The 27,368-nt window shown below is 38.3% G+C and overlaps 1 protein-coding gene across 1 annotated transcript in view; it reads right to left on the bottom strand.

Annotated features, from left to right (window-relative positions):
- The window catches only part of CASQ2 (calsequestrin 2), a 107,932-nt gene that overhangs the window by 53,254 nt on the left and 27,310 nt on the right, over positions 1-27,368 (bottom strand). Inside the window, exons 2-3 of the mRNA XM_036769283.1 lie at positions 9,141-9,225; positions 2,334-2,434 (exon numbers count right to left, since the gene is read on the bottom strand). Coding sequence (XP_036625178.1) covers positions 2,334-2,434; positions 9,141-9,225 — 186 coding nt within the window. The remainder of the gene's footprint in view (positions 1-2,333; positions 2,435-9,140; positions 9,226-27,368) is intronic.

The following is a 27,368-nucleotide window of genomic DNA, read 5'->3' as shown; positions in this document are numbered from 1 at the left end:
CTCACACAAGACAAGCAGTCACATGGTGGTCAGAAGAAGCGATAGAAGGACACTCTCAAGCTCTTTCTCAAGAATTTTGGAATTGATTGTGTGACATGGGACACACTGACACAAGACCGTTCAGCATAACGTTCCCACATCAGAGAAGGTGCTGTGTGCTATGCACAAAGCAGAATTGAAACAGCTCAAAGGAAAGGCAGGATGAGCAAATTTAGAATACCCACCCTAGATGTTCATATGGACTATTTGTGCCTGACCTGTGGTAGAGCATTCCAAACTCATATTAGTCTGATCAGCCACAGTTGGACACATTGAAACTTGATTCTAGCATAGTGATGTCATTGCGGTCCTCTTCAAGAACGAAGGACAGCAACCAACCAACCAACCAATCAACTGGGCTCTGTATCAGTAGGGGAAGCAATAAAGGATTTGACCACCTTCTGGGGAAGTATTCAATGGTCAGGATGCTAACATCACTGTGAACCTGTGTTGTTTTGTCTGTAAGTTTTGTTGTACAGAGATGCAACATGATACAGTGAAACACAAGATTTGGAATAGAAGATCTGGGTTTGAGTCCTCTATAATTCTGGGTAAAACACCAAGCCTGTCTGTACTTTAGTTTTCTCACTTGTAAAATGGGGATAATAACATACTACCTATCTCACAGAGTGGCTGTGAGGAAAGTGCTTTGTGAACCTAAACATGCCACTCAAATATGTTATTAATATTACCTGTGGGTATGCAGATAAATTGTGTTACATTGTGTATACATACACACAATATAAGACATTGTTGTATAGTGTTGTATACATAGGCATATTTCTCTGGATCAGTAGTTAGGTGTGTATGTAGTTCTATGGGTGAAAATTAGTGTGGGAGTGAATATATGTATGCATGAGGCTCATGTGCATGCTATATAAATTTGTCTCTATATAAATGCATGCATGTATGTATGTATATACATGCATATATACATATACACACACATATGCACATATCTATATGTTCATACAAATACAAATGTATTTTCAGCATGGAGTAGTTAGTGACTCAATCTTGAAGTTGAGAACTGGGTTCACGTACTTCCTTTGGCACTTACTGATTGTATCTTCTAGTCACTTAATCTTTCAGTGTCCTCAGACATTTCTAAGACTGTAAGCAGAGGAACTGCTGATCTGAATTGGTGGAAGGAGTTTATATATTTGGAATTCTCCTCTATGAAATCAAAGATCCAAACTTTCTTTCTTCCCTCCCTCCTTCCTTCCTTTCTTTCCTTCCTTCCTTCTTTCCTTCCTTCCTTCCATCCTTCCATCTTTTCCTCCTTTCTTTTTTCCTCCCTCCTTTCCTCTCTGTTTGTTATGTGAAAACATATAAATATGTATATATACTGAAGTACATACACATATGTACCATGTGTGTGTTTGAACATACACATTCATTGTATATACCCATGTGCGCACACACACACTGGATCATGAGGGCTGCATTCCATAGTAGAGCTGCCTTACATGATTCTGTCCCATTTAGAATTTTAGGATCATGGTATGTAAGAGGTGGAATCTAGTCCAGCTCCCTCTTTTTACAGCTAAGGACATTTAAGATCCTGAGAGGTAAAGAAGGATACCTCTGGTTCCATTGCTTAGTTGGTCACAAACCAGCCCTAGACCCTAACTCTCCTTACTTTCAGTCCAATGCAGGAGGTCTTACCTCAGGAAGTTATCTGGTTCTGTTTCCTCTTGATACTTTTTTTTTTTTCCGCATTAAGAGCAGCAGAACTCCCAAGCTTGTTACCCTCCCCCTCCTCCCACCATGGAGTAGATGTCCTCCTATGTTTCCCGTGTTCCATCTTTATATTCTCCCCAGCAACATCAGAAGGATGCAGTAACTGAACCAATGAATTATCAACGGGAAGTAATCAGTTGGCAATGGATGGATGGACATAGCAATACGTTAAAGAAGCATAACAGATAGACAAATATAAATAGAATAGCTTTCAAATGTAACAAGACTGAGATGTAGGCTTCCCAGGAGGAGTAAGATTCTCTTTGACACAGGAGAAAAGCCCCAAATATCATAAATATGTTTTTGGTTGTTCAGCCATTTCAGTTATAGCCAACTCCTCATGACCGCATTTGGGGTTTTCTTGGCAAAGATACTAGAGTGGTTTTCCATTCCCTTCTCCAAATCATTTTACAGATGAGAAAACTGAGGCCAACACAAATATCATAAATATTGTTAACAGTTAGCAAACTCTCAATTTTTTGAGAGTTTTGCCCCGGGCTATATTCTAGCCAAAATAATTCCATTCAGGGTTAACGTTAGTCCATGCTTACATCTAAAAGGAATTCCACCAAAACGTCAGCAGCCAACTCTCCATCAAACTCAATAGTGCGGTCACCCTTAAGGATGTACAGGCTTCCTTCTTCATCAAAACCTGAAGAAATAAAGAGACAAGGATAAAAGGTAACCTTCCCATGGGAAATCCATTTCTGGCAGTTCTTTCTGTACCTAACTTCAGACTTACTTCCTTCACGCAGTCCTCTCAGATTAATTGTACTCTGCTCTCAACCCTTCATCCTTCTGTTTACCATGTAGTCTAAAGACTAAAATGAAATGAGATTTTATACACATGCATATGTAGGTGTATTTATGTGTGCTCTGCAAACCTAAAGTGCTTTATAAATGTTAATGATTACTGTTATTATTATTAGTTACTTTTGTTCTGTAATTATCCACTTCATGTCTTGCCTCCTCAATTAACATTAATAATAATATATAATAATAGCCTTGATATAGTGTTTAAGGTTTGCAAAGTGCTTTATAATTGTCATCTCATTTGATCCTCACAATAACCCTGGGTGGTAAATGCTATTATTATCCGTGTTTTACTTATGGGGAAACTGAGGCAGCCAAAGGATACATGATTCGCTTAGGGTTTCACAGCTAGGAAGTGTCTGAGATCAGATTTTAACTAAGGTCCCCAGACTCTGCGGCAGTTAGGTGGTGCCATACAGCCTAGTGCCAGTCCTGGAATCAGGAAGATTCTTTTTCCCTGAGTTCAAATCTGGCCTCAGACACTTACTAGCTGTGTGACCTTGGGTAAGTCACTTAACCCTGTTTGCCTCAGTTTCCTCATCTGTCAAATGAGTTGGAGAAAGAAATGGCAAACCATTCTGGTATCTTTGCCAAGAAAATCCCAAATGGGGTCATTGTGCTGCCTGTAAACTCCTTGAGAGCAGGAATTATGACTCATAGACTCATATTTAGAGCTAGAGGGGACCTTAGAGGTGATTTAATCCCATCTCCTTATTTTACAGTTGGGGAAACTGAGGCCCAGAGACCATAAGCCACTGGTTCAAGGTCACGTTGGAACTAGGACATATGACTCTAAATCTGCCACTCTTTCCACCATATCCTACTCCCTCCTCTCGTCTGGGAGTCAGCACACCTGGACTTGAGTCCCAGATCTGCCACTAAACACAGTCGAAGGAACTTTGGGCAAGTCCTTTCACGTTTCTGGGCTTTGGTTTCCTCATCTGTAAAACGATCCAGCGGCGTTAGAGACATTGTAACAAAATGGAAAGAGGGCTACATTTGGAATCAGGCTGGACCCTGCTGCGAATCCTGCCTTTGCCACTTGTTATCTCTGTGAGGGCAGACGGGTTGTTCAGCCTACCACCCAAACCTCAGCTATCTCGTCTGTCAAATAGTCAGTAAATATTTATTAAGGACCTACTGTGTGCCAAGCACTGTGCTGAATGCTTGGAATACCTAAAGATGAAAGAGAAAGACAGTTCCTGCCCTCAAGCAGCTTGCCATCTAATGGGAGGATTATGCACAATGAGGATTATAATAGGATAGAGGATATACTATATAATAGCATAAGGATATAACATACACAATAAGGATTATGGTAGGATATAGGATATAATATATAATAGGATAAGGATATAACATACACAATAAGGATTATGGTAGGATATAAGATATAATAGATAATAGGATAAGGATATAATATACACAATAAGGATTAAAGTAGGATATAGGATATAATATATAATAGGATAAGGGTATAATATACACAATTAGAATTATAAGAGGATATAGGATATAATATGTAATAGGATAAGGATATAATATACATAATAAGGATTATGATAGGATATAAGATATATATAATAGGATAAAGATACAATATACATAATAAGGATTATAGTAGAATATAGGATATAATATACACAATAAGGATTATAATAGGAAGATCTGTAGTACCACCCTCACAGGGACATTATGATGATAACAAGAAGATGCTCTGTAAACCACAAAGCATTCTATCAATTTTAGCTGTTACTGTCTCTAATCTTCTCCCTGCCTTAGACGCCCCCAACTTTAAAAGTCCATGACTTTGTAAAGTATCTTCTACTTACTGTGTCTGGCACCTACTATAGTGTTCAATTCACAGGAAGTGCTAAATAAATGCCTAATGACAAAGTGCATATTGCCTAGCAGGGACAAATAGCTGGAGTCATCACTTAAATGTAGCTGCACATATTCTCTTCTCCTTGGGTCCTATTCATTGATAAAATACGGAAAGCCCTTTGCAAAACCTTAAAGCACTACATAAATATAAGTTATTAATAATAATAACTGATAATGAGATAATAATCATGTTATATAATGGAAGAAAGGAAACAAACCTTTACTAAATGTTTATTATGTGCCAGGCATTGTGCTAAGCACTTTACAGATATTATTTCACTTGATCCTTATAACAATCCTGGGAGGTGGGTATGATTATCATTCTCATTTTACAGATAAAGAAACTGAGGCAAACAGAGGTTTTAGTGATTTTCCCAGGTTCACACAGCTAAGGAGTGTCTGAGGCCAGAATCTGAACTCACATCTTTCTGGTTCAGTGCTCTACCCAATGCAGAAACTCTTAATATAATCATAATGATAATGCAAACACTGTAGCTGTTGTTGTTCAGTTGTATTTGAATCTTTGTGACCCCATGTGGAGTTTTCTTGGCAAAGACACTAGAGTGGTTTGCCATTTTCGTCTCCATCTTATTTTACAGATGAAGAAGTTGAGGCAAGCAGGGTTAAATAACTTGCCCAGGGTCACATGGCTAGTAAATATCTGAGGCTAGATTTGAACTCAGGTCTTGCTGACTCTAGGCCTGGTACTATATATCTGTCTACCTGCCCTGATAAACACTGTAGGTAGGATCATTAGTCTTTTTTTTAATATAGTAGAAACAAACTTTATTTTTTACCTATTTTGCATACTAAAGTATGATATACTTTTTTATTTTAATAAGATTTCAATGACTTTTCTTTTTATAAACAATCATTTCCAGACAGAGCACCCTCTGAGGACACATACATTGAACGCTTCTTTGTAAAAGATAAAAGTAGTCAAGCAAATTGAATGGATACAGTTACTACATCTGAAAATGTATACAATTTTCCATACCCCTGACTTCTATACTGAAGCTCTAAGGCATGGTTTTTGTTGTTGTTTGGGATCAAGATTCTTTATTGCAATTATTCATAATTTGACTTCGGTTTAGTGTTTTTTTTAAATTTACATTATTAACGTCACTATGTGTATTGTTCTCCTGGTTCTGATTACTTCATTCTGTATCATTTTATACAGTTCTCCTTTATGTTTCTCTGAATTCCTTATATTTCAGACATTTTAGATAATCAATTTTTCTTATTTGTATCTTCCCTTAATACTTCGCATGGTGTCTTTCTGTTCTAGGTAGGTACTTAAATATGCTTAGGACCATTAGTCTTAAGGGACATTCAACTCACTGCCTCCCAGTACAAGGAACAAAGCAACCAGCAGCCTGTGGCAGGGCATGGTAGAGTTGGTGTTGTACAGTGTTCATTGGATTTGATGCTAGAATACCTAGGCTCAAATCTTATTTCTTCCACTTGCTGTCTGTGTGACCCTGGGCAAGGCATATAAGTGTCCTAATGTGAACATGAAAAATTTGGACTGGATAATTTCTGAGGTCCCTAAACTAGCCTCCTTGTTTGACATCCACAATACCCCCTGTCACCTATATGCCTTTGTGCTGACTGTCCCCCATGCCTTCCTCTCTCAGAATCCCTCATTTCCTTTAAGACTAAACTCATGCACCACTTTCTACGTGAAGCCTTTCCTGATGCCCCAGCTGCTAGTGCCTCCCCTGCTGTTTCCCAAATCACATTAGATCTATTTTGCATATTGAGGGGTGAAAGGGCCAATTGTTCAATGTTCACTGTGGGTATTTAAACTTCAGAAATTGACAAATGCTTGATTTATTGTTTTGCTGATTGTCCAGAAGTGATGGAGAAAATTTTAATAAGGCATATTAAACTTAAAGTGTTGCTTGTACATTTTTTTCAGAGAGCTGGTACTTACCAGCATGCCACTAAATATATACATACATGCATATATACATTTATACAGTTCTCCTTTATGGTTCTCTGTGTGTGCATATATGTATACAGTTGTGTGTGTGTATCTTCATATATTTATATATACATGCAAACCCCCACATTTGTCTTTGTATTGCCAATGCCTAGCTCACTATGTGGAACATGGCGTAGGTGCTTAATAAATGCTGCTCAGCTGATCGATTGATATAAACTTTGTGATCCTATTTTCCTTGCTCCAGTCCTTAGTACTAATAAAGTGCTCTGGCTGGCACAAATAGGGCGAGCTTCAGTAAGCTTCAGATATGGGCTCAAAGAGCCAAAAGGAATATCCCTCTGGGCCTAGATATGTGTGCCTCTATTGGGTCCAGCCAGCCCCAAAATGTCTCCACCTGCCAGCAATACTTCTAATACTACCTGAGCTCATAGTTTTACAGCATTTTAGCTATGTACTTCTCTCACAACAATTCTGTAATGTACATCCACTATCCCTGTTCACTTTAAAAACATAATAGCACCAATTCCTCCACTATGCTCCACTTTGTGGGTGATTTTCTATAGCAAAAGTACCTGAGACCCTCCTACAATGACACATCCATAGGAAAAGGAAAAGAACAGAAAGTAGGGTGAGGGTATGACTTGCTGTGGGGAAGGATGAAGGCAGACTTTATTAGAATGCTTTTAGGCACCAGGGAAAGAGGCCAGATGGTCATTTGTCTGTTAACCTAATTTGTTCCTTTGCCCTTGGGAAAGGCTCCATTTATGAATTCCGTATAGTTGGGAGCCTGCCATGAATGGTCTCCAGGGAAGAAGATGACACTGTCTGTTTTAACGACCTATTTGTATCTCCCAATTCTAGATTCTTCTGGATGTCTAACCCAAATATACCTTGCTACAGTCTTGGCCCTTTTTTTTGTCCCCAGCTACAGCCTCCGTGCAACTAGAACACAGCTGTTTGTCATCATCGGAATGATGAACATTCATGTACCTGAAGACCACCCATACAACTCTTTTTCTATGTTTACACCTTCCAAATCCAATTAACCTTTCTGCAAAGGTCCTATTTTATACTCCTTTCCTAAAATGGCTCTCCTTTACTGGCCAAGCAGAAAAGCTGGCTGGACAGCACGGGTGTGTGTGTGTGTGTGTGTGTGTGTGTGTGTGTGTGTGTGTGTGTGCGTGTGTGTGTATTGTATTATATTGTAGTGGGAAAACAAAACAAAACATTGTAGGATTTGGAGCATGAAGACCCTGGGCTCATGCCCCAGTTCTGCCACTTACTCCTTTCCCCTTCTTGGCCCTTGGTTTCCTCATTTGTAAATTGAAAGGGTTGAACTGGAGGTAGTGAATGTGGAGATAGGATGATCTGAGTTCAAATTCTGCTTCAGATACTTCGTAGGTGTTTGACTCTGGGTAAGTCACTTAACCTCTCTATGCCTCAGTTTCCCCATTTGTGAAATGAGGGAATTAGACCTGATGGCCTGTGAAGTCTATTGCAACCTTAACATTCAAGGATTCCCCGTATAAGGGGAGGAAGTTGCCTGAGTATAAAATGTACTTCTTCCCACATACATTCAAGCACTCTCCATGCTAATGACTGCACACGGCTGTGATGGCTTGGGCTCAGAACCCACAGTGACCTCACAGAGCCATCAACAGCAGAGGCCCTAATGCTACCCCTCCTTGAAAGGTCTAGCCAAGAGGCCAAGAAGAGCATAGGATGGATTCACAAGTCAATTTTCTAGCCTGCCTTGGGAGATACCTCAGTATATATTTCTCCACACACTCAGACCTTTGCTGCAGATATCAAGCAAGGAGGTGGAAAGATGTCACTTACGACAGAAAAGGACAACATTCGATGCTTGTTTTATGGAATCTCTTTAGGGCTATGCTGAAGCCAGCCTGTATGAGTTGTAATTGGTTCATGAGAACCAATTATTAAATTTTCAATGTAAGCATTTATACTTTAGAAATAGGGAAATGTTACAAATCCAGGATTGATTTATTGTGTTGCTGCTTGTCTAGACTTAAGAAAGTAGCAGAGAAAATATTAATAATGAAGATTAAACTTAAAAGTTGGTCATATATACTTTTTTTGGAGAGCTGGTTGTTAAACATTTACTAGCACACGCCTGAATCTATCCAGGGTGAGCCAGAAGTCTCTATGCAGTTGAAGAATTAAATAATGTAGGCATTGAGGTGGGAGAATTCTCGACTTGGAAACAGGGAGCCCTAGGTTTGATCCTTACCTCTGACATTTTACTATCCTCATCTGTAAAATGAAGATATTAATAACTGCAATAATACTTTCTATGCTTATTATAAGGATCAAATGTGATAACATGGGTAAAGTACTTTGAAAACCGTAGTGCTGTATAAATGTTAGCTATCATTAAATGAGTTAAATCCTCAAATGTTATATAAATGCCATTCATTGCTCATGCCCAGTTTAGTTTAATCGAAGTTTTTTCCTATAATATGGAAGTTTACATAATTTGTGATTAAATTTATGATTATGATAAAAGTCATATTAATATTCATGGCTGACTTTCCCCCCTTTTGCAAAAAGGAGCACACTGTCCAACTTATATCAAAATTATACATTTTGTTTCATTTTTTAAAAAAAAAGTGGTCAGATTCTCATATGGAAAAAATTACAAATGTCCAGTGACTTGTTTCTGCCCTTGGTATCTTCTGAAAATCACACTTACCGAGCTTTTTAGCAAGTTTGGCTTCTTTCTTGGAGTCCACCAGGGCAAAACCTATATCTTTGTGTTCCAGGACCTGGGCCACCAGCTGAAGGAAATAGAAAGATGTGGGCAAATTAAAACAACTCTGATGTGTGTGCCTCATGATCCACAAATTGGCAGAGATGACCAAAGACAAAAATAGTCTATGTTGGAAGGGTTGGGAAAAGATTAGTGTGCTAGCATACCATGGCTGGAGCTGTGACTTGGTCCAAAAAGTTCTGCAAAGCAATTTGGAATTCTGTGAGAAAAACTGTTGCTTAAATTGTGCAAACATTTTGACCCAGAGATGCCATTGCTAGGCATATAATCCAGGAGGTTGAAGGCAGAAAGAAAATCCCATATATTTATAGCAACACTTTTTTTTGTGGTAGTGAGAGGAATGATTATTTCTCTCATATTAATAACCAATTAATATGGGCGGGGGGAAGGGAGATCCAATTTTTTTCCCCTCTTTTCTGTTTCCTCATTTGAAATCTAGTCTTTACATTTCTGATCCTGACTAAAAATTTGCCCCACCTAGACCATCTTATCTTACCTCACAGTTGTTCTTTGTTCACTGACTGGGTGGAGGACAGATCCTTTTATAGAGATTGCCCAAGGGGAGCGTAGTCTGCCTTGAGATGGGTTTCTCTTGGTCCATGATCAGAGTCACTTACTCAGTTCCTCATTAGAATAAGCCCACCTCTCATTGTAAAATCCTTTTTCTCAATAATTGTTAGCCAATCAGAGATGATTTCTACCTGTTGAGAATACCCATTCATCCAAGGGTATATAAGCATTGATTGGCCTGCATGATTCATCTTTAATTCATGAAAGAAAGCCAAATGACCATTTTATTAATTATCTGCTAGCCATAAAATTATTAATCACATAGAAACTGTCTCTCAAACTTTCATATGCCACGGTAGCAAAATAGGTGGAAACCAAATGAATGCCCATTGATTTGGGAAGGCTGAAGTGGCTATTCTATATAAAATATTAGAATGCATTCAGAGAAATATGAGAAAACTTATCTGAACTGATACAGAGCAAAGGGAGCAGAAACAGGAAAACAATATACAGAATTACAACCATAATTGAAATGAACACTAAAATGAAACTATGTTCTGCATAATTGTAGACACCCATCTTGGTCCAGAAGAAGAAATGAGGCACATCGAGGTGGTGGACTGTACAAAACAGGGCACTGTATTTGGATTAAGGGAGATCCTGGTTCAAATGCTTCACGATCCTTAGAAAGGCACTTGCCTCTCTCTATGCTCTAGTTTCCTCATTTATAAAATAAAGAGGTTGCACTAAATGGTTTCTAAGGTCCCTTCCAGCTCCAAATCTATGATCCTGTGAGAAAAAGAATCTTTCTTCTTTCCTTGGAGGAGTGGGAAACTATGAGTGCAGAATGTTTCATACACCATCAGATATGTCCATTGCATCAGTTGGTTTTGCTTGACCGTTTTTAATTTGTAATAAGGAGAGGCTCTCTTGTGGGTTTGGGGTGGTAGGATTAAAATTGGGAAAAAAACCTGATTTTTAAAAGAGCAACGCAACATCCCCCTCCACCCCAAAACACACACACAAATATGAGGGTAAATGGGCCAAAAGCAGAAAGAAGGTAGGTAAGTAGATCTCAAGAGTGAGGGTACAACTGCTGAAGAACTGTGCTTAGCACGGTGGCTGGGACATAGTAAGCTCTTAATAAATATCAATTAATCGATTAATTGATGATGTTTGGCTCCATCTTGGGCAATAATACATGGATACTGATGTATGCTCCCAAATATTATGGTTTTACTTCATCATAGGACTCGTTGGAGCTTCACTGTGGTGAGGTAAAAAAAAGAATGCTGGATTTGAATTGGAGGACATGAGAAGGAATGGTTAGAGATGACAAAAGTCATACAAACACTCATGGTTGACTTCTTTTCTTTTCCTTTTATAATATGGGGCTACTGTACAACTTCTATCTATAAACGGTAGCTTAATGTTTAGTTGTCAAATATAATCCCATTTTTGACTTGACACATCTTTGATTAGTCAAGTTTGCTTTGATTCGTATTCTTATTTTTCTCTTTTAGCCATTCCGCCCAGCTAAAGCCATCACAAACTTAACCAAAATGTACTCTATGCTTTATCCAAGTCATTAATAAAGATATTACACAACAGCAGTCTCAGGCTTGGCTCGCATAGGACATGAGGATGGATCTTTTTAAACTTTAAAGCCCTATAAAAATTAGTTATTATTAATCATGATAATTTTCACTTAGCAAACCTCCTTGTTCTTAGGGGTATTGTTGTGCAGTCATTTCAGTTGTGTCCAGCTCTTTGTGACCCCATTTTGGGTTTTCTTGGCAAAGATACTGGAATGGTTTGTCATTTCCTTCTCCAGCTCATTTTTATAGACAAAGAAACTGAGGCCAACAGGGTTAAGTGACTTGCCCAGGGTCACACAGCTAGCAAGTGTCTGAGACCAGATTTGAACTCATGAAGAGGAGTCTTCCTGATTCCAGGCCTGGAGTCCTACTGGGCCACCACAGTGTACATTTAAGTCTATGCAAAAACCAAGACAAACAAAAATTAAGTTGATGCTCAGTGCAGGTAAATGTACCATAGCCCTCTGAATTATTTCACCTATATTCATGTGTCAGGTTTTTCTTTCATCCCATTTGTATCTCGGCACTCTCCCATTTCTCCATAGACAATCAATTACTCTACTTTGTCATGGATGGATAGATAAGACCACCAGATCAGAGACTAGCCAGAGGATTCAGTTCTAGCTAAGATCCAAACCCAGTCCTGGTGTTTGCTGGGATTTCAAAATTTTTCTCTCACCTCCCACCATGCCTAGACCTAATGCCCTCCCACTTCAGTTCTGTAGTGACTCATTGCAGAGGAAGCAGCTCCCTCCCTGGGGCCCTATTGCCACACTAAGCAGAAAGGGAGAGTTGAAATGTGAGGCCAGAAAGGCCACACCTGCTGCCAATAGCTGAAGTGCACACCAGCACACCCCTCCTAGGGCTGCCCGAAGGTAAAAAAAAACAAACAAACAAACAAAAAAAGCAAACCAACCAATGAACAATGAAAGCACAAGTAATGACCAGCACTTCTTTGCAGATGCTTCGTTGCAGATGTCTGTTACCTGAACGTTATTGCTGTTATGGAGATGGTTGGCTCTGAAGAAGGGAGAGAGAGAAGGAGCCAGGTGAGGGCTCTTTGTTGTGCTCAGGGCACAGAGCATAACTCCCCAAATACAGATGACACATAAGCTGTTGAATTGTTCCACATTTTTACCCATGCCCATGGACAACCAGTCACTACCCTCAATTAGAGACAGATAGAGATGACCTTTTCCGATTCATCTCCTGAGCCTGGTGTTCCACCGTGGAACCTTCACCCAGGCTGGTCCCCAAGCATAGGTCGATCAGAAATGGAGGGGGAGTTGTCTTGACTATGTTCTCATGTATGAATTGTGTATGTGTTGGTCAAAGCAAAGATGAGAGATCAAAGCAAAACACATAAGCCTATATGTGTTGGTCAAAGCAAGGATGATACACCATAGCTTTGGAGCTAGAAAAAAAATCACCTCCTCCATTCTCCTCATTTTAGAGATGAGGATGCAGGGAGGGGAACTGACTTTCCCAAGCTAATACAAACAGTAAATGCCTTTCCACGACACCAAACTGATTCCTAAGAAGCTTGTTGTATACTTGATGTCTTGTTCGTCTCAGTCATTCTTCCAAATGACCTTTTCATCTAAATGGTGCCAGTATTGTGGTGCCTACTTTACAGGTGAGAAAACTGAGATTCGTAGGGCCTTGCATCTAATAATAATACTAATAACAACCACATAATAACTATGTAACACTTACTATGTGCCAGACACTGTAGCTATGAAGTGTCAGAGCCAGCATGCAGACTCAGAAACTCTGACTCTAAAGCTTGCACTTTCACCCCGTTGCTTCTCTTATACTGCATTGCTAGCTCACATACCTTTTACTGGCTCTCAAAGGAGGCAGTGTGGTGTAGTAGAAGAGGCATTGGGTTTGCAAGCAGGAGAGCTGAGGTCAAATTCCATCTCTGTCATTCCCCTCTTGAGTGACTATGGGCGGGTCATTTAGAGTCTTCAGACCTCCATTTCCTAAGCTGTAAAATTAGGCGGTCACACTAAATGACCTCGAAGGTTGCTTTTAGCTCTAAATCTGGGATACTATGAACTCTTCAGAGGGAAGTTCAATGCAATTTCAACAAATATTTACTAAGTATTTATTATATGGAAGGTGCTGCTGGAGATGCAGGAATGAGCAAGACACGGTCCCTCTTCTCTAGGAGCTTACAGTCCGGTAGGAGAAATAAATCAGGTGCAAAGGAAACTCTCCTACCAAAAAGAACATCCTAAGTGTCCAAGAGATACAGTCCATGAAGAGGAAGAGACCATTTCTAAGGGGCCTGGGGGTGGTACACAGATCAAGGAACGTGCCCTTTGAGGTAGGTCTTGAGGACTGGGTTGAAAAAAAAAGAATCATTATAACCTTAGTCTAATAGCAATAATAATTACAAACCAACTAGTAATAAAAACTATTATCCCTCTTCATATTTATATGGCACTACAAGTCAGATTGTAACAAAAAATCTCATTAAAATAAAGATTTTGATATAAAAAATGACTCCAGAACACCAATGGGGGACTGCTTATTTCATACATATCCACCCTAAATGATGCCCTCTCAGCCAAAGAATGTGGATAGTTGCCTTAGAACTGACTGTATTGTAATAGGAATTACCATTTAGTGTATCCATCAGGGAACCCAATGCCATAAAGAAAGAAGCTGGGCCATGGGCCTGCCTTCTTCCAAAGGGGTGGACCCCTTTCCCTTTCATCGGTACTTGGCTCCCCCACAGAGCCAAGCACTGTGCTTTTCATTCATTGAATCTTGTAAAACTGGAGGGTCCATGTCATGATTGATTAGCTCAGACATGTGACCGGTTTTATAGCTGTATTTGCATTGCAAAGATCTGGGAAAGTAATTTCAGCTTGGGTTGGGGGTGGGGTGGGGAGAGGAGGAATCTTTATGGGAGAGACTAGAAACATGTTCAGAAGTAGCTAGAAAATTAACAACTATTTAGCCTCCAAAAGGTATATTATATACTCATAGCAACGCTTTTTAAAAAGAGAGAAATACTGGAGGCAAAGTACACTCCCATCTATGAGTGAAAGGCTAAACATGTGGTACATGAAAAAAGGGAATAAGAAATGCATTATACTATAAGAGATTAATATGAAGAATTCAGAGAAACATAAGAAGACTTAAATGAACGAATGAAAGATGACAATAACCATGAAAAGTCTATATCATGGCTAGAACATATAAATGGAAAGATACTCCTCAGACCCACCCAAAAGCCCCACAACCCAACAAACTTGATGTGTAATTGTAAAAACCAAGAAATTTGGCCCTGGAGAAGAATTGAGAAAATGTACCTCCCTCTGCACTTTTTTTTTTCCAGAAGAGAGGAGGTACAGAGGGTAGAACGTGATCAGATTTGGTTAATATATTGGCTAATTTTACAGACGGAGAAGGAAATGGTAAACCACTCCAGTATCTTTGCCAAGAAAACCCCAAAGGGGGTCATGAAGACTTGGACACAACTGAAATGGCTGAACAACAAATTTTAAAGAATGGCTTCCTCTCCCCCCTTTTATTTTTTGATACAAAGCTTGGCTCTTAAGAATGAGGAGTGGGGAACAAATACAGTCAAAGGTCATCTAGAGAAGGGAGGAACCTCCAAGGCCATCTAGTCCAACCTTCTCATTTTACAGCTGAGAAACTGAGAAGCATAGGTGGTTTAGGGACTTGCCCAAGGGCATACAAGAAGTAAGCATCAGAGGTCGCATCTGAGCCCTCTGTCTCCAGAGCTAATGCTCGTTCAAATCTAGAGGAGGCAACCAAGGCTCACATCTCTAAGCAACTTGTCCAGGGTCATCAGCTAGTAAATGTTATATGTGGGGTTTGATCCCAGGCTCTCCTAGACACCGAATCTAGTGTGTTGTCTGTTAGACTCAGCTGCATTGTTACATGTCTTGTTTGAAATCACAAAATACACAGCAAGAAGTTTCAATCTGGGGAGAGTTATATCTGTTCCATTTCCATAATAGAATCTGGCCTGCCTTCGTTCATCATGTCACTAACCTATAAATGGGTTGGTAAATGTTTAACAACTGGCTCTCCCCCTAAAAATAGACTCAACATACTTTCTTTTTTTTTTTCTTTAAGAGGATTATTATTATTATTATTATTATTATTATTATTATCATCATCATTATCAATTTTTTACAAAATAGAGACCCTTATTAAAAGAACATAACATTCTTAAAATATATTCTAAAAGATGTTTAAGTTTTTTTTTTAATTGAGTTACTGAGGCAGCTAGGTGGCACGGTGAGTAGAGCACTGGCCCTGGAGTCAGGGGGACCTGAGTTCAAATCCAGCCTCAGACACTAGACACACTCACTAGCTGTGTGACCTTGGGGAAGTCACTTAACCCCAATTGCCTTGCCTTCCCACTCTCCAAAAAAATCAAACTGAGTTACTTTACATTAATCCTTAACTGCTTTTTTATTTTTAATTTTTTACAAATTTATTTTCCTTTTAATTTATGAAACAAAACAAGCATTTCCCTAACATAGTATCAGGTTTAATCAGCATCATTCACATTTCCTCTATCACTTTCTAAAGTCTAGACAATCAACAAAGCAATAAATTAAGTTCTGATTTGTAGCATTTACCAATTTCCGAAGTGTAAATGCTCATACTGAAATTTTAACAATCAGCTCTTTTGATCTCTTGAACATGCCCTTGATGGATCTCTGGGGACCTTTTGGTTTCATACTCCATCTAAGTAACAGAGAATCCCTAACTTCCCAGTAATCAGTCTTCAAGCATTCTTAAGCACCTACCAGATGCAGCTGTAACATATCTTGGTGGAACATGAAAATATATAAGACCCTGTCTTTCCCCTCATGGGGGAGCTTATAGTCCATATGGACTACAACAACTTGCAAGTTGTTGAATAACCATCCATAGATATAACTTCGAAAATGAACCCATAATGTGACTACACTAAAACCTCAGGAAATTCAGACTAAGCAAGCTCCTGATCTGTGTGAAATACATAAAGGTCTGAATTACATTCTATCTTTAAAGAAATGTAGTTTGATCAAAGTACACACAGTGACTCCAACCAAAGTGGGAGAAAGTTGCAAAGGGGTTCTTCTTAAATAAATAGATAATAACGATTTTTAATTCACAGAATGACAAAATCTCAGCACTGGAAGGCTATCTCTCCCAGCCCACACCAGAATCAGAATGTGCTCTACAATGTACCCAACGAATGGTGTCATCTTTGCTGGAGGCCTTTTAGTGTGGGGAAATCCATTGTTGATATTATTTGTCCTTTTTTCTTGAAGAAGATCAGTGGCATTAGGAGGGCAATGTCTTGACTTGTGAGTAAATTGGACTGAAGTGAGGCAGAGCTGGGCACAGTCGTCAACCTCGCTCTCTTCTCCACAGTCATTGGAGTCCCAGTGGCAAAACATAAGTCAGGAGCACTGGCTATGGTCCCAGGGGAAACCCACTTTTTTAAAGGCAAAACCTTTCACTTTTGGGTAGTTCTGATTGTTATGCAAGTTTTACTTCAATCAAACTGTGTTTCTCACTTTGGAATGTCAACCTGTTTTCCCTGGTTCTGCCCTTTGGAATGAAACAGAGCAAGACTAGAGTTTCTTCCCAGTGATAGCCCTTTAACTTCTCAAGGATGGCCAACATACTCCTACTCTCCCATACAGGAATCTTTTATTCAGGCCAAACATCTTTGTGACATATGACACAATCTCATCATGCTTCGGGTCAGAAGCAGTTTGCTACAGTAGAGAGAATGTTGAATTTGGAATCAAGAACCTGAGTTTGAATCCTGGATCTGCCCTTTACTATGTGACCTTAGGATTCGGACTATAAGGATCCAAGTTTTAGAGCTGAAAGGGAACCCAACCCACTTATTTTACAGTTGAGGATACTAAGGGTGAGAGGTGTAATTAATGACAGTAATAATAAGATTAGATAGCACTTTAAGGTTTGCAAAGTGCTTTATACATATTATCTTATTTTATCCTCATAACATATCCTGGGAGATAGGTGTTACTATCACTTTTTTTTTTTTTACAGATTAAAAGAATTGCCTGGAATCACCCAGTATGTGTCAGAGGTGGATCTTGAACCTAGGTCTTCCTAGTCCTATACCTGGTTCCTGGTGTATGCATATACATGCATATACATATATACACACATATACATATTGTATACATATATGTATGCACATGTACATGTATAAATATACATAGCTGTATATGAATATAATAGGAATTAAAAGGAATTTTGGACCATAACTCAGATAAAAGTTTAGAATGAGCAACACTGATCAGCATCAAGAGAAAAGGAATTCAAAAGATTGCTGGCTCCTTAGGGTCCCATAACAAAAGAGCTAATCACAGCACTGGAATTTATATAGAAACCAAAGAACTGGGAGCCTTTCCCCCTGGACCAAAAAGGCTGGTTGCAGCATATGACCAGATGGTGGCAGCAAAGAGCAGTAGAAATAATCCTTGAAGACTTGAAGACTGCCGCCAAAAGGAGCACCTCAGTGAAAAAAGTCACACTGCAACTGACAATCAACAGATGACTGTGGAGAGGAACAAGGCAGGCAAAATGAGAGTGGAGGCACTCAGCAGATGGCAGCAGAGAGCAATCTGAAGAAACAAAGGTATGAGTTTCCCTGTCCCCAGGTATACTCTGATGATCCTATCTGTTCTCTGTACACATGTGTGACTGGGAATGTTCCCTGGCTATACATATTTCATATATTGTGCCACTCTGTTAGTATTCTATGGTGATGTATGTTCTTGGTAAATGTCCCCTCTCCCATTGGTGATTTGGTAATCCTTAGGAAGATGTACCCCTGTGTATTTGAGGAAAACGTTTTCACTTATTTTGCTATGTTTAATTAAATATCTTTTGCTTTGAACTGATGTGTCCTCTGGTTGACCTAGTAAAAGAAAACACATTGGTGGGGGCTCACAAGCTACAGTTTTGAGTGGATGTTGACCTATAAAATGTTATGGATCTAGGGGAGTTTTTTTGTTTTTTTGTTTGTTTGTTTTGGTTGGGGGAAGTGGTTTGGGCTTTATATTAGAAAGAGCCTGTGCACTACAGCTATGAAAAAGAAGAGAATGTGATATGTGAAAAAGATAGGTACAAAGTATCATGAAAGATCAGAGGCAAAAAGTTCTAATTTCTAACTTCATGAAGGAAGTGGACATTTGGGTAGTCCTTATGATAGATAGTCAGTAAATGTTCATAGAATTGAACTGAATGCTTCTCTATGATGCTGGGGAATAATAAAAGACCAATGGCGGGCATTCCCAATATTAAGACCAAGTAGGTATTTCCAAAACTTCCAAAGAAAACCTAATCTATGATCCTTTCCTGTTCTAAATCTCACTACTTGGGGCACTTTTTACTCAGAGGCTACAACTTTAAACTTTAGCACTCATTCATGGAAGTAAATGCCATCAAATAGGACCTCCAACCTATCCCCCCTCCCTTTCAGCCCCCCTTGGAAACATCACATGCCATTTTTCCAGCTATACATAGCCCAAGGTCTAATTTGAGGGTGGTTAAAAGTGACAGAAGATTACTGAAGACAAATGGCAGTTCATTTGAACTTGCTTTGCTCTCATTTCTAAGGAGGACAAGCAATTGTATTGTTTGACAAGTTGCCAGGCACCACGAGAGACTGAGGGGCTGAAGCCATCACTTGGCTCATAGCTCGCACAGGAAGGAAGGGCAGGAACACAGCCAGGATATTTTTAATGGTCAGAGTAAGGGACATTTAATTTGAACAAAAGATCAGGGTGACATTCCTCACTGTGGCCCCCACTTTTCACTCTGGAGTTGCTAGGATTCATATAGGAACTCCTGTGCCTTCTTTCACCTGAATATCTACTTCTTTCTCCCTTCCACACCCACAACTCCCTATGGACAAGGGGGCCCAGGAGCCTCTCCCATCCTCAAAGGTGGAATCTGGCCATATGTGACAGTAATTTTCCTTCCTATCTATTCCCCCTTCTGAGTCTGACAGGACTGTGATAAGTTGTTCCCAAAGGGCGTGGCATGCAGGACTTATGTGGTGCAGCTGTTGGTGAGAAATCAGTGAGTCCTTTCAAAGGTTGGGCGTCTACAGAGCTGTGGGGAGGGCTTAGAGGGGAGAGGGAGCAGATTACTATACTTGCTGTTCTCAGTCGCTGGGTGTGTTTGTGGTGCTGTCTTTTGTTGCCAAACAGAGGAGCAGACAGCTAGCTCAATGAATCTGTACCACACTTAAGCAGAGTGCTAGATCTGGAGTCAGGAATAGCTGAGTTCAGATCTTGCCTCATATTTACTAGCTGTGTGACCCTGGGAAAAATCACTTAACCTCCCTGTTTCCTTATCCGTAAAATGGAAAATAATAATAGCAGCCGTATCACAGGGTTGCTGTGAGGAACAAATGAAAAGCACCAACACCACATGTAAAGAGTCTTGTTACACTTAAAGCACTCTGGAAACGCTACCTGTTATTATTATCTACTATCTTATTTTACCACTCCCTTTAACATTTCTTGAACTGAGGAACTGCAAACCAACATGTCATCTTTTTTTTTTTTGGAGAGGGGGAAGGCTGGGCACATGAGGTTAAGTGACTTGCCCAAGGTCACATAGCCATGTCATCTTCTTAACATGCATACACTTCTTATTGCCTTGTACCTGAATTTCTTTCCCACCATTCTAATCCAATCCAACAAATATCTATTAAGTGCCTCCCACGTGCCAGGGACTGTGCTAAACTTTGAGGATACAATTAACAAAGATAGTCCCTGCTCTCAAGCAGACACCAATCTAATGGGGAGAGATGATGCCAGGCAACTGTATCTGTTGTCTCTCATTCTCACTATGACCTCCCCACTTCTTTTTCCTTGATGAGAGACAAATGGTTCGTGACGAGTGGCAACACAGAGTAAGGGAAAAAGTAGAACATTTGCAGAGGATGTCAAAGATTTCTGTGCTATATAAATGTGAATTATTAATAATCATTAGAGAATGGTTGTATTTTTGATATGAATAAGAAAATTAGAAAGAAGAGCTGATTGGGGAAGAAAGATAATGAATTAAGCTTTAGGTGAGGGCTTTTTCCTTAATTTTTGTTATTATCTTTTACTTTTAAATCATCTACATTTCTGGATTGATTCCTCCTCATTCCCCACCCAGACAGCCATTTCTCATAGCAAAGAAGTGTTTTTGTTTTTAAGCAAGTGAACAAAGCAGGTCAGCAAAACTAATCACATTCATAGCTTTGAGATATTCAAAGAACCAGAAGAAAGCCTCCTCCAGTGGAGGATCAGATCCCTTAAGGAGAATTTAGAGAAGGAGAAGCAGGATCACACAGGTGATCTTATTAATTCACACAGGTAACGAGGGACTGAACCAGGAAATAGACCTAGGTCTCCATCCTTCTTCCTTCTCTACTACATTTCTTCTCCTGGTCATGTAACCTCAAACACTTGGATTCCTCTTTAACTCCTCCTTTGCTTCCTCCATTTCTAATGAATTACCAAGTCCTATTGACTCTACCTATGTCATGGCTCTTCCCTCTGTTCCTTGTTTTCTATCACACTGCCAGTACTGTAGTCAGGACTTGTTGACTCTTGCCTACCTTATTGCAGTAACTTTGTTACAGGTCTCATCATCTTTACACTCTCTAATTTCCAAACAGTTAACCACCCTAGGTAAATTGTTTTAAAACACTCATATACACCCCACTACATCCCTTCTCAGAAACTTCTCTAGTGAGCCCAAACTCCTGGCATTCAGTGTCTCTTATGAGACAGTATCATCCATCCCAAGTCTTCCTCTATGGGGGCTGGAAAGACCAAGACAAACTCAGAATGCAGTAATGTGAAAACAGCTATAAACAAAGCTTCAAAGAGAAATGCTAATTGGACTCAAGCCCCGCAACAATTCCTGGAAGCACTAAAGAAAAAGATAAGAGCAGTAGAGTAAAACTTGGGAAAAGAAATTAGAATAATACAAAGAAATTATTAAAAGAAAATTAATAGCTTGGTAAAAGAGGTACAAAAAATGTTGAAGAAAACAATACCTTAAAAACAGAATTGACCTAATGGTAAAAGAGACACAAAAATTCTTGGGGGGGAAAAAACTCCTTAAAAAGCAGAAGTGGCCAAATGGGAAAAGAAGTGCAATAGCTCACTGAAGAAAATAATTTGAATTGGGCAAATGGACACTAATGACTCCACAAGACATCAAAAATAATCGAGCAAAATCAAAAGAATGAATAAAATGAAATATGAATTATCTCATCAGAAAAACAACTGACTTGAAACATAGATCAAGGAGAAATCATTTAAAAATTATTGGGCTAACTGAAAGCCATGATTTTAAAAAAGCCTAAACATTATCTTTCAAGAAATTATCAAGGAAAACTTCCCTGATATTCTAGAACCACAGGGTAAAATATAAATTGAAAGAATCCAGTGATCACCTCATGAAAGAGATCCCAAAATGAAAATTCCCAGGAATATTATAGCCAAATTCAAGAGCTCCCACATCAAGGAGAAAATATTGCAAGCAGCCAGAAACAAACGATTTAAGTATCTTGGAGCCACAGTCAGGATCACAAAAGATTTAGCAGCTTTGACATTAAAGGATTGGAGGGTTTAGCATATGATATTCCAGAAGGCAAAGGACTAGAATTACAACCAAGAATAACTTGCCCAGTAAAGCTGAGTATAATCCTTTAGGGGAGAAAATGGATATTTAATGAAATAGAGGACTTTCAAGCACTCCTGCTGAAAAGATGAGAGTTGAACGGAAAATTTGACATTACAACATAAGACTCAAAGAGAACCATGAAAAGGTAAACATGAAACAGAAATCATAAGGGACTTGATATGGCTAAGCTGTTTACATTCCTGTATGAGAAGGTGATACTTGTAACTCCAAAGAACTTTATCATTATTAGGGCTATAAGAAGAAGTATACATAGATAGAGGGTGCAGGTGTGAGTTGACTGTGATGAGGTGATATAAAAAAAATGAAACTAAGGGGTGAGAAAGAGGGATGCACTGAGAGAAGGGGGAAGGGAGAGATAGAGTGGGGTAAATTTTCTCAGATGAAAGAGTTCAGCGGAGGGGGAGATGGGATGGGCAATGCTTGAAGCTTGCTCTCATCAGAATTGGCTCAAAGCAGGAGTAGCATCCACACTCAGTTGGGTATATAAATCTATCTTACCCTGCAGGGAAGTAGGAGGAGAGGGGGATATGAGAAAGAGAGGAACTGGTAGAAGGGAGGGGAAGTGGTGATCAAAAGCAAAACATTTTTGAGGAGGGACAAGGTGAAATGAGAGAGAGAAATAGAGAAAGATAGAGAGAGAAAGGGGGGGGAAGAAGAAGAAGAAGACGAAGAAGAAGAAGAAGAAGAAGAAGAAGAAGAAGAAGAAGAAGAAGAAGAAGAAGAAGAAGAAGAAGAAGAAGAAGAAGAAGAAGAAGAAGAAGAAGGAGAAGAGAGACACAGAGACACAGGGACAGACAGACAGACAGAAACAGACAGACAGAGAGAGATACACACACACACAGAAGGATGAATGGGGGTGAGGAGCAGGATGGAGGGAAACACACAGTAATCATAACTGCAAATGTGAATGGAATGAACTCATTCATAAAACAGAAGCGTATAGCAAAATGGATTAAAAACCAAAATCCTACAATAGGTTGTTTATAAGAAACACACTTGAAGCAAAGACACACACACACACACACACACGCCCAGAGTAAAAATAATAAAATGGAGTAGAATCTATTATGCTTCAGCTGAAGCGAAAAAAATCAGGCATAGCAATTGTGCTCTCAGACAATGTAAAAGCAAAAATAGATCTAATTAAAAGAGATAAGCAAGGAAACTTCATTTTGCTAAAAGGTACAACAGACAATGAAGTGATATCAATATTAAATATATGTGCACCAAATAGTATAATATCCAAATTCTTAAAGGAAAAAATAAATGAGTTACAGCAGAAAATACACAGTAAAACTGTGCTAGTGGGGGACCTGAACTTTCCCCTCTCAGTACTAGATAGATGTAACTAAAAATAAATATGAAAGAATTAAAGGAGATTAATAGAGTCTGAGAAAAGTTAGATATGATAGATCTCTGGAGAAAATGGAGTGAGAATAGGAAGGAATATACCTTTTTCTTAGTGGTACGTGTCAACTACATAAAAATTGACCGTGTTTTAGGGCATAAAACCTTACTTCCAAATGCAGAAAAGCAGAAATATTAAATGCATCCTTTTCAGCTCATAATGCAATAAAAATGTCATTCAATAAAGAGCTATTGAAATGTAGATTAAAAATTAATTAGAAACTAAATAATCTAATCCTGAAGAATGAATAGAAAAAAGAAGAAATTATAAAAACAATCAATAATTTCATCAAGGAGAATGATAACAATGAGATAAAACACCAAAGTTTATGGGGTTTAGCCAAAGCAGTACTTAAGAGAAATTTTATATCTCTAAATGCTTGCATTAATAAAATAGAGAAAGAGCAGATCAACGAATTGGGCATGCAACTAAAAAAAACTAGAAAAAGAACAAATTAAAAATCCCCAATTAAACACCAAATTGGAAATGCTGAAAATTAAAGGAGAGATTAATAAAATTACAAGTAAGGAAACCATTGAACTAATAAATAAAACTAGGGGTTAGTTTTATGAAAACAAATAAAAGAGACAAACCATTGGTTAATTTGATTTTTTTAGAGAAGAAAACCAAATTACTAGTATCAAAAATGATTTAGGATGAATTCATCACCAATAAGATGAAATTAAGCAATTATTGGAAGCTATTTTACCCAATTATATGTCAATAAACTTTACAATCTAATTGAATGGATGAATATCTACAAAAATATAAATTGTGCAGATTGAGAGAAGAGGAAATAGAGTACTTAACCCTTTCTTAGAAAAAAGAAATTGAACAAGCAATCAATGAGCTCCCTAAGAAAAAAATGACCAGGACCAGATGTGAATTCTACTAAACATTTAAAGAACAATTATTTCTTCTACTATATAAATTCTTTGGCAAAATCGGCAAAGAACGAGTCACCAAATTCCTTTTACAGAACAAACATGGTGCAGATATTTAAACCAGAAAGAGCAAAAGAAGAGAAAGAAAGAGAAAAGAATAGACTAATTTCTCCAATGAATATTGATGCAAAAATTTTTAATAAAATACTAGCAAGGAGATTACAGCAGTATATCACAAAGCTATGACTGGTGGGATTTATACCAGGAATACAGGGCTGGTTTGGTCTTAGGAAAATTATCAACATAATTGACAATATCAATAACAAAATCAATAGAAATAATATGATTATCTCAACAGAAGAAGAAAAAACTTTTGACAAAAAACAATAATCATCCCCTTTAAAAACACCAGAAAGTATTGGAATCAATGGAACTTTCATTATAATGGTAAGTAGTATCTACCTAAAATCTTCAGCAAGCCTAATGTGTAATGAAGATAACCTAGAAGCCTTCCCAATAAGATCAGAAATGAAGCAAAGATGCCCATTATCACCACTACTATTCAAATCTAAATGACTGGAAAAATATTAATTGCTCATGGGTAGGCGGAGCCTATATAACAAAAATGACAATTCCACCTAATTTATTTATTCAGTGCCATACCAATCACACTACCAAAAAATTATTTTGTAGAACTAGAAAAAATAACAAAATTCATCTGAAAGAACAGAAGGTCAATAGTATTAAGGGAATTAATGAAAAAAAAATGCGAAGGAAGGTAGCTTAGCTGTAGCAGATCTCAAACCATATAACAAAGTTGTAATTGTCAAAATGATCTGGTACAATCTGGTAAGGAATAGTGTGGTGGATCAATAGAATATATTAGGCACACAATGTTGTCATTCAGTCATTTTTCAGTGACGTCCAACTCTTCGCAGCTGGCAAAGATACTGGAGTGTTTTGCCATTCCTCATCCAGTTAATTTTACAAATGAAGAAACGGAGGCAAAAAGGGTTAAGTGAGTAGGCCTGACATTCTATCCACTGTACCTAGGTACACAATAAATAGTAGTAAATAACCATAGTGATCTAGTGTTTGAGAAACCTAAAGGTCTAAGCTTTGGGGACAAGAACTCACTGTTTGATGAAAACCTTATGGGAAAACTGGAAAGCAATTTGACAGAAACTAGGTATAGACCAACGTCTCACCCAGTATACCAAGATAAAGTCAAAATGGGTACATGATTTAGACATAAAGGATTATCCCATAAGCAAGTCAGGGGAGCATGGAATAGTTTACCTGTCAGCTCTATGGATAAAGGAAGAATTTAGGATCAAATGAGATAAAGTGCATTAGATAGTTTTGATTATATTAAATTAAAAAGGTTTTGCACAAACAAAACCAATGCAGCCAAGATTAGAAGGAAAGCAGAAAACTGGGGAAATTTTTATACAACAAATTTCTCTAGCAAAAGCCTCATTTCTTAAATACATAGAAAATGAAGTCAAATTTGTAAGAATACATGTTATTCCTCAATTTATAAATGGTCAAAAGATATGAATAGGTGGTTTTCACATGGAGAAATCAAGGTTATTTATAATCATATGAAAAAAATGCCTTATATCACTATTGATTAGAGAAATTCAACTAAAGCAACTCTAAGGTATCACTTCATACTCATGAGATTGGCTAAAATGACAGAAAAAAATGATAAACATTGAAGAAGATGTGGGAAAATAGGGACACTAATGTATTGTTGGTGGACTTGTGAAATGAGCCAACCATTATGGAGAGCAACTTGGAACTGTGCCGAAGAAGGTAAAAACTGTGCATACCCTTTGATCCAGCAATAGTACCACTAGGTCTGTATCCTGGAGAGATTAAAAAAAAGGAAAAGGACCTATAGGTACAAAATTATTTATAGCAGTTCTTTTTGTGGTGGCAAAGAATTGGAAATCAAGGGGATGTCCATCAATTGGGGAATGTCTGAACAAGTTATGGCATATGCTTGTGATGGAACACTATCATGGTGTAAGAAATGATGAACAGGATGATTTCAGAAAAACCTGGAAAGACTTACGGGAACTGATGCAAAGTAGAATGAGCAGAACCAGGGGAACATTGTACACAGTAACAGTGATATTGTACAATAATCATCTGTGTGTGACCAAGCTATTCTCAGCAATACAATGATCTAAGACAATTTCGAAGGACTCATGACTAAAAATGCTAGCTATCTTCAGAGAAAGAATTGATGGATTCCAAATGTAATTCAAAGTGTACTTTGGAAAATTTTCTTTCTTTTTCTTTTTTTTGGTCTGTGTTTTCTTTCGCAACATGACTAATATGAAAATATGTTTTGCATGATTGCACATGTATACTCTTTATTAAATTTCTTGCCTTCTCAATGAGGTAGGACAGGAGGGAGAAATGGAAAGAATTTGAAACTCAAAACTTTTTTTTAAAAAATATAATTTTTTACATGTAATTAGAAAAAATGGAATATTTTGGTAAAAAGTACAATTTTATTTATTTATTTAAGCATCCTATATGGGAAGATGATACATGCAACTCTTAAGAACTTTAGCAATTTTAGGGCAGTTGCAATCTACATAGATAGCATGGGTGTGAGTTGGTTATGTTGTGATGATCTCCAAAAAAATAATAAATATATAAAGGGGTGAGAAAGCATGAGAAGGGGTAAGAAAGGGAGATGCCCTGGGAGAAGGGAGAGACAGATGCTGGTAAGAGTGACCCAACAAGGGAGCTGCTGGTCCAGCTCTTAAGATTTTTATTGCTCTCTGAGGAGGAAACTCAAACTGGAACAGATATTAATTGAGATAATAATGCCTATAGTAATTATTACCCATTATGTTAGCTCAACATGATGAATAGATTCTTGGATCTTAAGACATGAAAACCTGGGTTTATCTCTAACTACAGACACTTTCTAGCTATCTGACCTTGGACCAATCAATCTCTCTCAGTCTCGGTTTTCTCATCTGTA

Source organism: Trichosurus vulpecula, chromosome 7, assembly GCF_011100635.1.
Source record: "Trichosurus vulpecula isolate mTriVul1 chromosome 7, mTriVul1.pri, whole genome shotgun sequence".
In the NCBI taxonomy this organism is placed as follows: domain Eukaryota; kingdom Metazoa; phylum Chordata; class Mammalia; order Diprotodontia; family Phalangeridae; genus Trichosurus; species Trichosurus vulpecula.
This window is presented reverse-complemented; position numbering and strand designations above follow the sequence as displayed.